The sequence below is a fragment of the Melozone crissalis genome, unplaced genomic scaffold (genome assembly GCF_028551555.1).
Source record: "Melozone crissalis strain CALT ecotype California unplaced genomic scaffold, PUWL_Pcris_2 ptg000038l_1, whole genome shotgun sequence".
NCBI lineage: Eukaryota > Metazoa > Chordata > Aves > Passeriformes > Passerellidae > Melozone > Melozone crissalis.
The window spans coordinates 5,445,654-5,459,406 of record NW_026535816.1 but is presented as its reverse complement, the minus strand read 5'-3'; the positions used below and the strand labels follow the sequence as shown (position 1 = coordinate 5,459,406).

The 13,753-nt window shown below is 39.7% G+C and overlaps 1 protein-coding gene across 3 annotated transcripts in view; it reads right to left on the bottom strand.

Annotated features, from left to right (window-relative positions):
• GALNT18 (polypeptide N-acetylgalactosaminyltransferase 18) overlaps nucleotides 1-13,753 on the bottom strand; it is a 217,089-nt gene that overhangs the window by 58,391 nt on the left and 144,945 nt on the right. For all 3 annotated transcript variants that reach the window (XM_054283714.1, XM_054283712.1, XM_054283713.1), the window contains one exon: nucleotides 1,791-1,976. In XM_054283714.1, coding sequence (XP_054139689.1) covers nucleotides 1,791-1,976 — 186 coding nt within the window. The remainder of the gene's footprint in view (nucleotides 1-1,790; nucleotides 1,977-13,753) is intronic.

Sequence of the window (13,753 nt, the reverse complement as noted above, 5' to 3'; positions counted from 1 at the left end):
AGAAACTGAAATGTAAATCTACCAGGCTATTCACAAATAAAATTCATTTGGGATTGCTTTGACCTAAAATAAGTAACCCTATCCTGTGCAGAAATGTCTTTATTCCTGCATGGGCTTCTGTACAACTATTCAAAACAGGGACATGGAGAGGAGAGTTTGGATTCCATGAACATGGAACTTTCAGAAAAGTCCTTTCCTATATCAGGTTATAGAGGATTTTTTTTCATGGTCATAGCAAATCATGTGGCTAATGCTGCAACCTAAAATAGGACAATGACTTCCCCACTTTGCCAAAATTATCTAGTTTTAATCACGAGAGATGCAAGAAGCTACTGAGAGCAGCTGAACCAACATCAGCTTTCATGTATTTAGCTGATTTTTTGTTTCTAACATTTTCTTCTAATTAAACTAAAGGAGAAGTACAGCATTTTATTTATTGACACAGAAATTGCAGCAAAAGCAGTTTCTCTGAACTGTTGTCAAATTAGGGATATTTTATTAAAGAAAAGCTAATCTGCCCTTTAATTTAAGTCCAGACTTTGCTTTTGCTGTAATGATGACAGCTGTACTAAGTTAAACTCCAAATTCAATAGAACCATGCTTCCCAGCTTCTAGGTGGAAACAATCACCCAGATTCTCAGTAAGTATAGTCCCCTAGCTCTGAGCCCTTCAGCTCATCGCTGTTCACAGATTAAATACCATTGACTACAGAAATGAGAACAGCTAAAATCAGACTGAACTCTGACGTTGGCCATCTGATATCATCTCTTCAATACAATGGACCAAGCAATACTCATCCATGGAAAAGAAATCAGGTGCACACAAACAGTGCAGTGGGGAGTCGCAGCAAGAATCTGCAACATGTCATGCCACCCACCAGGCCACCCTCGCTCTGATGTGAAATGCTTATCAGACGCCCCACACTTGCAGCAATAGATGTCAACACCCCCTGGCAGATCTCTCCTCACAAATCTGATGGAATTATAGCTCTCTGTGATGGTAAATAGGAGACTAAAATTCAAATTAGGATGTGCAATGTAGATTTGATGGCTTTTCCCCACCGTATTTCTGCAGCTACTAGTTTAAAATATCCATGAAGAGTCATCAGTGAAGAGAATAAACTTGACAAGAAATTAATTTTTAAGGAACCTAAAGACAAAAAAAATATTCTAGAATAAGAGACAACAAAAATTCACATACGTTTATATGAATTTGTGTATGTATGGGTATATATCTTATGCCTGTATGTGAGACATAAATACATACATACATACAAATAAAACCCTACCAGAAAAAAATCAAAATTTAGGGTAGTAACTACTGTATTTGTGGGGTGCCCAGATGAAGGCAGGAAGGATGAATCTGACTCCATGTTCTCAGAAGGCTAATTTATTATTTTATGGTACTATATTATATTAAAGAATACTAAACAAAAGTATACTAAAAAATACATAAAGGATACTTACAGAAGGCTAAAAAGATAATAATGAAAACTCGTGACTCTTTCCAGAGCCCTGACACAGCTTGGCCCTGATTGGCCAAAGAGCCAAAACAACTCACATAAAACCAATGAAACAATCACCTGTTGGTAAATAATCTCCAGACACATTCCAAAGGAGCAAAATACAGGAGAAGCAAATCAGATAATTATTGTTTTCCTTTTTCTCTGAGGCTTCTCAGCTTCCCAGGAGAAGAATCCTGGGCAAAGGGGTTTTTCCAGAAAATATGACTGTGACAAGTAACCAAAAGGAAAAGGATCTAAAGCTAAAGCTCAGATCTTTATGACTCACCTCCTGGGGTATGTTCCAGGCCATGTAGACATGGCTCTTAAACTCATCCATCCAGACCTCAGCCACTCTGAGCGCGTTCCTGCGGACGTGAGCAGTCAGATCCTCCGTGTACGGTTTATGCGCTCGTTCGATGTGGGCAATCCTGGAGCAAGGCAGAACCTCAACGCTTCCTCCACACTGCCACACCTAACGGGGAAAAGGAAAAGGGCATTCTGCTAGTGGCAGCTCCCTACAGCACTGCTGGCCTCCAGCAAACACACTGCAATTTTTTTACTTCATTGTTAGTAAGGAGAATAACCACTCAAGACTTCTTGGACTACAAAGAGGTTGTGAGGGGAGGGTTATTACTTTGCCATACCATAAATTATTATTGCTACTTCACCTTACTACAGAGTTTCTACATTACCAGTAGCCTCTCATTGCACTCTGCCTGGATCAATTCAGTTGTTTTCAGGATTATTAATAAAATTATTTATAGGGAATTCAAAATAATAACAGCTGGTTCAAGTTGTAAGTCTTGCAAGACTTTTCTCTGAGGTTCTGCACAGTCCATACCAGACCATACATGCACTACTCAGAATCATAAACTAGGCAGGTTGTCATTATAGGGAAACTAAGCCAACCAGCTTTTTAAGGCCATTGAAGTTTCAAGTCCCATGAAGATGAGGAATATAAATGCACCTTATGCTTTACTTTAAACATGGTTGAGAAAGGACCAGATCTAGTCCTTCTGAGGAGAGATGAAGACCGAGAGTGCCTAATGAAAATGCTGTGCGAACAATTTAATTACAAACTACTCTTATTATAGCTTCTTTATGTAGGTTCTTCTTTACTCTACCTGCTCAATTAGATTTCAATTTTGCCCACTACCAGAACTGAGCTAAAGTACACAATATTAATCATAATTACTGCTTTCATTTCTGATTTACTCTTTCTGCTTTCAACCAAAGAGAAAACCACTTTGGCAAACTTAAGAATCAGTGAAGTACACGAGTTATTTTACATAGCAGCCCTTTTTCTGTGTATCTTGTATCATGTAAGCTTCCTAACAAGATCAAGGCAGCCCATTCATCATGGTTGAGTGGATGCTGCTCAGGTGAAAGACCAGATGTACCCAAACTGTTTGGTTCTGCTGAACAAGTATCTGGGTGTCCCAAAGGCAGATGTACTCACTGAGAAGTGACAGAGTTTGCCTTATGATAACTGCCAGCAGAAACTCCTGAGGCTTGGTACCTCATGTACTAAGAGAGCAAAACATGAGAGCAAGGGTGCTTCTTTCTTGTGCCCTGATCCATATTCTGGTCTCCCTCCTGGTGGCCAGAAATGTGGGCTGAAAAAACACTCTGCTCTGGAGCTGATCTCAGGCCCCTCAGATCTGTCCACCCTATAGGCATATGCTCTACTAAGGAGGCACTTTGTTCAGTCATTCATTTTATATATTTAGACATCTGGCTTGAATACAGCATTTAGGCATTTGGCAGCTCCTGAGACCAGAAAATGTGGCATGAATTCAGAATGTTTACAAAGCTTTTTTCTGAACTGGTGCCTAATTGCATTCAGCATATGCTGGAAGAGATAGAGCCCAGGTTTTCAGAGCTCTGTGGAAAAGGAGCTAACCCATGAACCTGCTGTACAGTCAAAAAGGGAGATGAAAAGACTTCAGCACACCTCTGTGTCACCAGCCTGGAAAACCATTAGAGTAAATAAACATAACCATTATCAAAATCAGGGCAAAACTGAGATGATCATAAATATTTAAAAATAAATATGCAACTGATCTGGCACAAAAATAAATAATGTGGAAACAAAATTGGTGTCCTGTCTTTCTAAATATCATATCAAGTGGGCAATCCAGTTTAACAATCTTACAAAAATTACAGTTCGTCAAACATTTAATTATAAATGGTCCAGCTACACCTCCTAATAGAGATTAAATGTGAAGTTCCACCGGGCTGTGCTCACACAACGCCTGCTTTCAGTCCAAGTAATTTCTCAGTACAGCATGGACATCCTGCTATAAATTGTTTCAGAGTTGCTCACTGTACACTGCCTAAATTATTATCATAAAAGACAAGGAAGATGTAGAGATGGTGATAACTTAGCCCAGGACAGGGCAATTCACAATACACACATGCACTGTGTACTCTGTCCTGCCTCTGCTCATTCCAACCAGGGACAGCCTTGAGCCAAGGCCAGCAAGGGAACACCAAATCTTTTGCGGGATTTTCAGAGCTAGGTCACAATGCTGTCTTGACAACAAGTTGAGCCAAAAAGTTCACAGTCTACAATAAGCTGAATTTCTAAGCAAATATCTAGGAACTGAAATTTGGAAGAGCAGTGTCATGTATAATTTCAGCATTGATTCAGCTATCAGGAAACTATGATTTGACTTAATAATGAAGTGAGATGTGTTCAAAAAACAACCTGATCAAGTCCTTAACAGAGTTTGCAAATAAAAATTACCCACTGCCTGAATAAACGCCAACTAAGCAATGCCAGTGGCCACTCCTTTCTCCCAGACACTGTCAGTCCCTGTTCTATTTTCAAAGAGTAATTAATTTCAATCAATTAATTAGCTATCAAAACAGAACTGCTAAGTTTCATTAAACAATTTCAAAATCATATTATTTCCAGAAAAAAAATTTCCTAAAATGCACAAAAATTAGCTACAGCACTCAACAAGGAGCATGACCTTAGATACAGGCTATGAAACCTTGCTGAGTGGAAGCAGAGGCAATGCTTGAAAAAGGCAGAAAATACAATCATGACATGCTCAGCTGGTCACATCTGGGACAAGCCAATGTCCTTTCTCCCTCCCACTGTTCTTTGCCAGTGGGATTACAGTCCAGCAAGAAATCTCTTTTTTATCCAAATGTTCCATTGTATTTAAGGAGCGGTGAGTTGTTAAAAAAAAAAAAACACAATAGAAATGCAGGTAGCAGGCATTAAAGTAGGATTTTCAAATGAAATAATGCTCTCGTGGAATCTCATGGAAGTGAGGATCCCCAGCTGCCTAAAATATGTAAAATCTCCAGCCAAGGAATGAAGGGCTTTGCTATTCATACACTAAACACTACACTGAACTGCATGCATGAATACTAAACAATAAACATAGTTAATTGCTACAAAAATCATCAAGTTTTCTTTTAAATTATTCCCTCATTATGTTTTAAATAATGGAATTTCTTGCTGTTTCTTCCTCTTCTAGACCAAATGTCCACTTGAATCTGACCTCTCCTACCTCCCCCCATCTCTTTCACTCATTTACATTAATCCCTGGTGCTCTAACCATTGTGTTGGAGCTATTGTGGACAGCTGGATGGTTTTTCAAGAGAAAAAACCTTGAGGTGGCCTAAATCCCACATCAGAAGTGCACAGAAAATATTAGTTAATTACTCTAACCAAATACCTTTCACTCAGATACAATTTTTATGGTTTTTTAAAAATTAGTATTTTAATACTAAGAAATACATTTTCTCAAAGACTCTACTCAGAGGGAAGCAGAGAAGCCTTTCAGAGTGGCCTGTTTTTCATCTAATAAATTCCTGTAGACAAGAAGGAATAGCAACTGAGGGGTTAGTTCCTTGCAGCTTCACACACTTCCCCTGTGGATTTTGCAGCTATTTTTTGCTGTCATTAGCAATCTTTATTCAGGCTTTATCCACACTGAATAGCACCCTACTAGTTTTCCTGTACTGCTATTTTGTTTGATGGCTATAAACACATGCAAAAGCTAAAAATCAGTAGAGCTTTTTCAAATTATCACCCATGGCTATAGCAAGAAGTCTGAAGATAAGAAAACCATGTGTTTTGAAAATCTTCAAAACCTTTTTCAAACCACATGGAATGGTTTGAAGTAAAATGTTATATTTCTGAGCATACTGTGGCTGCTATCAGTAATACTTAATGACTAACCTACTTGTACAAATTGCAAGGAAAACACTTGATTAATTTCCTAAACCATGGTTAAAAGGAAATTGAGCAACTTTACCTATTGCCCATGAAGATAATTTACCTATGATAGGCAAGCAGTGGAAATTACTAGCAAAAATCTCAGTTTCCTGCCAAATCGTGAAATATATATATGCAGTTGTAAAAAATAACATATGCTTTCATCACTGTGACAAAATAAATAGCAATTCACATGCCATGCTGTAAAAGCATCAATTGCAAAACTGTACCAGCAGGCCTCAGACTTTGCCTTAGAAAGTTTTGAAATGTGATCAGTGTGGTCAATGTATCCTTGGGAGTACTTTCCATGATTGCTGGAGTCTCAGATAGGCAAAACATTTGCTTTACTCTGGAGGACTTTCCTGAGGTTCTGGTCCTGCTGGTTTACATTGCAAAAACAGTCTTTCAGAAAAAGAACACAGCCACTGGAGTTTCCCTTCCAAAGAGCTCTGAGCCCACTTCAGTGCATTTTCAATCTTCCCTTCCAAGGCAGCCTGAGAAAGGGCTCTTTATTCTTAAATTTCCTTAGGAGGTTCATATATTTGGTACAGCCCCAAGGAGGGCTTAGAGAGATTTCTCTTCTTGAACACTTTCCTTGTTTCTTCTTTGCTAGCTAGCAAAATTCCATAAAAAAAAAATCTAGGTCCAAAGAGACAGTAGCAGTGCCAAGGTGAACACTTACAGAGCTGAAAGACTAAAATCAGCATAGCCCATGATCTAAACTAAGCAAATCAAAGGAGAGATGACAGGGACATTAAATGAGTACAGAGAATCTACTGGAGGGGAGGTGAGGGGGAAAGGAGGGGAAAACTCTTTTGCATCTTCAGTTGTTGTGGCTTGTGGACAATCTGTCCACTCTAAGCACTTCATGCTGTTAATTTGCAGAATGTTTACTGGCACATTGTTATAACTGTGGCCCTAAATCTGGGAGTATTTCTGTTTACCAAGGTTAAAGCAGCACATCAGAGTAAACAGAAAACAGGGGCTCCACACTGGGAGAGTCAGGAGAGCAGCTTGAAAGCACGGAGAGGATACAGGTGGTGGCACAACAGCTGAGCTGTGAGCCCCCCTGTGCTGGAGAGGGACAGGACCTGAGCATGGGGCAGTGCAGGGGGATGGCACAAGGGAGGCAGCCACAGGAGCAGGAACACACCAAGTGGCTGCTCAGAGCAACTTGTGAAGTCGTGAAAGCCCTGCCAGCCCTCACTCACTCCCACCAGGCATCCCACAGCACTGCACAGCCATGAGTCACTCACACTTGCTTACAGATACCCAAATCAACCTGCTAACAAGTTTTTTTAAGCAAATTCCATTCACATCTGGAAAACATCTTTCACTACATTATTTAGTAAATCCTCTCCAATTTCATTTAAATATATTTGAATTTGCATATTTAATGCAAACAATCGCAACTCTGAAGTTGATCCCTTTCTCGAATATTTAATTTATACTTCATTATAAAATGATATAACACTTCTTCATTAGAAGTTTCTTTTTATCTCTTTAATCACTGAGTGTTCTTTTTATGTTCTAGAACCTTGATCTAATAACAAAACCAAAAACCTACAAGTCATCGAGCAGTAGATTAGCATGCACTGCATTCATTAAATTTACACAGAGCGTGCAGTTTCTCCAAGAGCTGATGTGACCTTGTTTGATACCATCACCTCATTTGGACTGCAAACAAAAACCTCTTAATAATTAAGTGATTTCTCAAAAAGCTGAAGTAATTTCTAGCTTCTGTGAAGGTTGCAAATTATAAAATTAGAAGTACTCATTAAAGATGCCCCAAAGTTAAAAAAACAGTCAGTGTAAATTAATTACTACTGTGGATACAAACTAATTAGTTACCAGCATCTTTGAAAATATTTTTGGGAACAACTGTATTGTAAAAACTACTTGCAAATCTTGTCATCCTTTGTAATTACCATTAATTGTTTACTGATAATCAGTAATGAGCCTGATGTTTTACAGACAAGTATGAATAAGCTATTTTCATTTAACACCATAATAATTTTGAATCTGCTTTTTTATTTTGGTATCTTGACAGGTGACTGCAGAAAGGACAGAGAGAGCTGTCAGACACAAAGATCACTGAAATCAAGGTTCATATTTCTAGTTGCTATTAGTGGCTTTTCTATCACACTCTGGAAATTTTTGGATTGTCATGCACATTGGTTGGGTATCTGCCTCTGCAGAGCTAGAAACTATACCCACTGGATGGAATATGTTAATATTTATTTAGGTAATATCTCCACTGAATTCAGATAACCTTTACTAAATATGTCTGATCATCACACAATCCTGTCATACTTTAAGGTAAACTTATTTATTTGTATAGAAGAACAGCCTTTTTTCATAACCAAGCTGATAGTTTAATGTGAAACTCTAAGTAACCTACAAAAACAGCCCCCCATACACAATCTAAAAGGCTTTTTAAAAGAAAAATAAAAGACTTTAACATAACTAGAGCTAAATATGTAAATTATCCCTTAAATCTAACTTTTGAAGTCATCATTAATTGCCTCACAGGCCTCATTTTACATTAATTGTGCCTTCATAAAACATTCTCATTGAAAACCTAATACATGTAAAGATTCTTCCCAAATTAAATTGTCATTACTTTTCTTCCTCTTTTAGCTAATTGCTTCATTATGTACTTTTTAAATTGTTTTGTTCTGCAGGGATTAATTTTGCATGTATCTTCATGAGCTATGAAACTGTTACAGTGTGCTGTTGAACTGTGCATGGTGTGCTGCTGGTTTGAACTGTAGGAGCCACTCTCCACCTGTGTCCCACCTGAGGTAACACATGCCAAGGGTCACTTATGGCCCCATTCAGTTCTCTTCCACGTGTGTCCATCTCATTGCCAGGCACAGTAAATAACCCACACATCAATCATTACGTTGCCAAGTTTATGTTATCAACAGGAAGTAAAAGAAATTGCTTTTTGTCACAAAAGGAAAAACAGGATTGCCACTGGTTTAGTATTCATGGAGCAATGTACTGTGCTGGCCATCTTTTATGGCTTTACCTTTCTCTCCTTACCACAGCTACACTTAGCCTCATCAGTCTTGTTAATCTTGCACTGTGCCTAAAGGCCTGACCATAGAATATAACATGGGGCTGGGAGGGACCCATAAGGATCATCAAAGTTCAATTACTGGCCCTGCACAGGACACCACAAGAGTCACACCACCAAACACTTCCTCAGTTCTGTCAGGCTTGGTGTGGTGACCCTTCCCTGGGGAGCCTGTTCCAGTGCCCAGCCACCCTCTGTTGTCACAGTTATATTTTATGAAAAATCCCTTTGCCAGGATTTATTCCTGAGAAGCTGCAACGCCTCAGAAAAGAAATGTAAACAATAATTATCTGATTGCTTGGAATGTGGTCTGGAGGTTGCTCACCAACAGGTGCATCTTTGATTGGTTCCATGTGAATTGGTTTTACTTAATGACCAATCCCAGTCCAGCTGTGTCAAGACTCTAGTCAGTCATGGGTTTTTTATTATACATTCTTTGCTTGCCTTCTGATGTCTTCTTTCTCTTTCTTTAGTATAGTTTTAATATATCATTTTCATATCATATAACATCATATTATAATACAGTAAATCAGCCTTCTAAAATATATAAAGTCAGATTAATCTCTCACCTCATCCTGGAAACCCTCACACCAACACCACAACAATTAATAACCACCCTCTGTGAAGAAACTTTTCCTAATATCCGACCTAAACCTCCCCTGACTCGGCTTCAGGCCATTCCCTTGGGTTCTGGTGCTGGTCAGAGAAGAGGTCAGGCCTGCTCCTCCTCTTCCTCTCACGAGGAAATTATAACTGCAGTGAGCATCAGTCTCCTCCCAGGCTGAACAGAACAAGTGCCCTCAGTCCCTCCTCACACAGCTTCCTCTCCAGACCCTTCATCATCTTCATTGCCCTTAAACTGTCTTTAACAGTTTAATGTCTCTTTTATATAGTAACACCCAGAACTGCCCCAGCACTCGAGGTGAGGCTGCTCCAGCTCAGAGCAGAGCAGGACAACCCCTCTCTTGCCCGGCTGGTGAGGCTGTGCCTGATGTCCCCAGGACAGGGCTAGCTGTGCTGCTGTCCCCAGGACAGGGCTGGCTGTGCTGCTGTCCCCAGGACAGGGCTGGCCCTCCTGGCTGCAGGGCACTGCTGACCCACATTCAGTTTGCCATCGACCAGGTCCCTTTCCACAGCACAAAAGCCCAAATTCTATCAGTATTATTAAAGACTGAGGCAAGAGCTCCTGAAGAATTCCCTGTTCAGCTAGGCTGGTCCTTTGCCTCACTCGCTTGCCTTACACACATAAAGGTATCTGGCCTTCCCACCTGTGACCTGAATGTGCTGGATCCGTCCTGGTGAACCCATCCCAGTCATCTACTCACTTCTGTACTACCACAACAACCCCTTGCTCTCCCTCACTGGTCTTCCTCTTTGTTAAGATTACTAAATCAGTCTTGCAATATTGAAATATCTCAATGAAATTAAATTCTAGAGGAAAGCCACAAATATGGAATCTTCCCAGCTTAGGCCATGAAGACTTGGAATATAAGAAGGTACAGTGGCAATTACACTATGACTTGAAAGGGCAGGAGAGCATTAAACATGAGGCTAATAATGCACTAATTTACTTGCATCTCACCTGAGGCCATTAATGTGTAAGTGTATATTGAGTTAAACTGTTTTACTATTTCCCATACCACTATAAATAACACTTTCCTCTCATAAAACATAAATATATATATATATATATATATATATATATATATATATATTACTTCCCAGTTGGTAATGTGCAACTACACATGCACATTACCATGTGTTGGTGAAAAAACACTTGTGAGAAATCTCCAAGTTCCTCATCCTGCCTTGTAGGGTATAGTGATGTCCCATGTCAGCTGCTGCTGTAATACTTTTCTTTCCTGTGGGAGCAGCTAATAAAATGTTCTCTCCCCAGAAATAGCAAAACCACAAAACTGATTCACTGGTAATGTATAATTACACATGCTGTAGCTGCAGATTACCTGCTGAGGCATTCTTAAGAACAGAGGGAAAAACAATTATTCCAATGTAGGAGTGACTGAAACCAGAGCAAGCCAAAAAAACCCAGTAATGTCATGACTGGCAGAATTTGGAGGCATGGCAATTACTTATTTTGTTCTCAATACAGCCTTTCTTTTTTCAACCTGTTGGAATTACAATCCTGTAAATAGAGAATTTTAGTCTGTGTCATCTTGGGATTCAAATTGTTGACACAGCGAGGTACTTTGCAAAACAAAATTAACCTCAGGAATATCCTGTGCACACAGATAAGCCACTGCTGGTTACACAGGGTGCCAGGCAAATGCTTATGCCACACTTGCACTGCTAAGGAATTATTTTTGTCTTGGTGAAGGTGTGAGCTATGAAAAGCATTGGCTACATCTTGTAAGAAGTAACATTTGGTCATCTTTACAATTTTTTTCTTTCAGGCTTCAATCTAGAAATAGCGTCCTCTTAATTCACAACATGGATAAAAGCAAAATAAACTTCTCTCTATTTAAAGCTTTAATGTAAATTTAAAGAGAAATCATTATATGAAAAAAACATATTTAAAAATTATCTCAGAGTAACAACTAAGGATATTTCTGCTTTTGGGCTTCTCAGCCCTTTCCCTTTACACATCACCAACCTTGCACTGTTGAGCAGCACTCGTGATCACGTACTGAGGATGTTTTCTGTAGAGCAAATCATTCCCTAGCAGCAAAGGATATTGGCCTTCTTACTGAAAACAAGCTAAAAACATGGCTTTAAGCATACAAGAAGTGATGATAGCTGCAAGTGCAAGAATGGGGAACATCTTGATTAATTTTCCTGAGGCGTATTTGGGGAAGATCTCCTCCTCCCCTTCAGCATCCTCCTGTGGGAGCAGCGGCGCTGTGCGCGACCCCTCGGGTTCCCCACCCAGAGCTGTCTTTAATAAAGGTCTTTTTAAAGGATTCTCCTGGCCATATTTATCACATTGGCACACCAGCCTGTCAATCTGCCTAACAAAACAGTTTGTGAGGCAGCAGGCTAAATCACTAACTGATTGACATTGAAGTTAACCCTGTATTTGAAAGAAAATAAAAGTTTCCTGAAGCAGAGGTGTTCAGAGGCAGCAGGTATGGGGCAGACCACTGTGCTGGCAGGGCCAGAGCACTGGTGAGCTGCTGCAGGAACTAGAACAAGAGCAAGGCAAGGAGAAGGAGAAAATGTAACCCAGTGTGGCCTATGTGCTGTGAAACTTCACTTGAGCTTGAACACTGTTGGTGCAGTTTAACATTATCCTCATCCTAAACCCAAAACACAGCACCGTACCAGCTTCTAGGAACAAAATTATCTCCACCCCAGCCATGCCCAGGACAGCTGTGCAAAGGCTTTCCTTAATAAAATCAGACTATCAATAGTCACAGTTTCATGTCATTTATGGGCTGGGTTAGGAACACTGACAGGTAAAATTGCTGAAAACTTCCAGGTAAAGAGGAAAAAGGGCAAAATGTTTTCCTATAAATATAGAGATTTGGGGCCAAGTGTAAGTATCTTCACTTGCTTGTGATTAACAAAAAGAACACTATCCCAAGGGCAATATTATAAGAAAGATCTCAGGTGAGAAACAATCAGGATACACACACACTGTGGGGACTGGAAATGGCTGGAACATGTCAGCAGCCATCAGTTTCTAGCATCAAATGGGAGAGACTCACTTAACTAACACGTAATGAAAAATCATGATCCCAGAAGTATGTTGGGGGGGGGGGGGGGGGGAGTTAAAGAAAAGACAAGATAGGTAAGACCCAAAACCACATTAATAAACCCCAAACAAACAACGAACCAAGACCCAGCCCAAAACTAACAAACAAATAATAACTTCTGGAATTTAAAACCAATAGATCAGAGAGAGCCATGACAGACTTCACATCTCCTTGCTTTGCCACAGAGGGACCCTAATGTATGGAAAATACCCCAAAGAACAGTGGGACTATTTTTTGCTCAAGTAACTAATTTCTCCATCTCTATTCATTAACTGCATTCCTCCAGTTCTCCACCATCAGAAACAGCATGAGATTCACAAAAGGTCTGCAGACAAACCACCAGACTAGCAAAAAATGAAGCAATTAATTTCACTACAGAAATATACTGTACAAAAGTAGTGTGCCACACTTAGTCTAACTATAAATGCAATTTTCCTCCTGGGTCAGCTGATGTAAAGTCCTGATATACCATTTAGCTGGAACAAGACCCAATCCTTTTCCCTTAAAGAGCTTTTACCTTCTAATAAATTTTCCTATTACCCATTTAAGAGGGCCATTATATCCTTGAGAACACGAATTCATCTGCAAGCACAAAGTCTCTGTAACACACAGAATTACTCTAAGTCAAAGCCTGGGCTTGCATTCCCATGACTCTGATGATGACTTAGTCTGGGACCTGAGGCAAATCACTGAGTATTTGTTAGGGAATCCCTAAAAATGGCACAAATAACTTCTTGTAACAGATATTCCAGAGCTTTGTCAAGCATGTAGGCTGCTTTTAAAGACAAAAGAATTGCTACAGGGTTGCTTTTGATAGAAAATCATCTTCTGACTTCAGTAGCAATTGAAGAAGCCTACTGCAAACTAGACATGAACTACCAAAGCAGAATCTGACTGAATGCATCCAATTGATTGCAGAGGATTTGTAGGGTCTCCCATGGCCACAAGAACTGCTTGTGCAGGCACAAGCCAGAAGCTGAGCCCAAACGACACTGCGAAACACCAGCCTTACACTCACATTCTTTTAAGGCAGTTACCAACACAGTTCCTGCTTGGTCACATGGATAAAAATGGGATTCCAATCCACCCTCTAAATGCAACCTGGTCATTTAAAAGCACACTTAAGTCCATTCAGTTGGGAATGATTGAAGAAAAAAGAAGCACCACTCATTCTAACTTGATTTTATAAATATGATGCTTCTTCACAGTAAATGAAT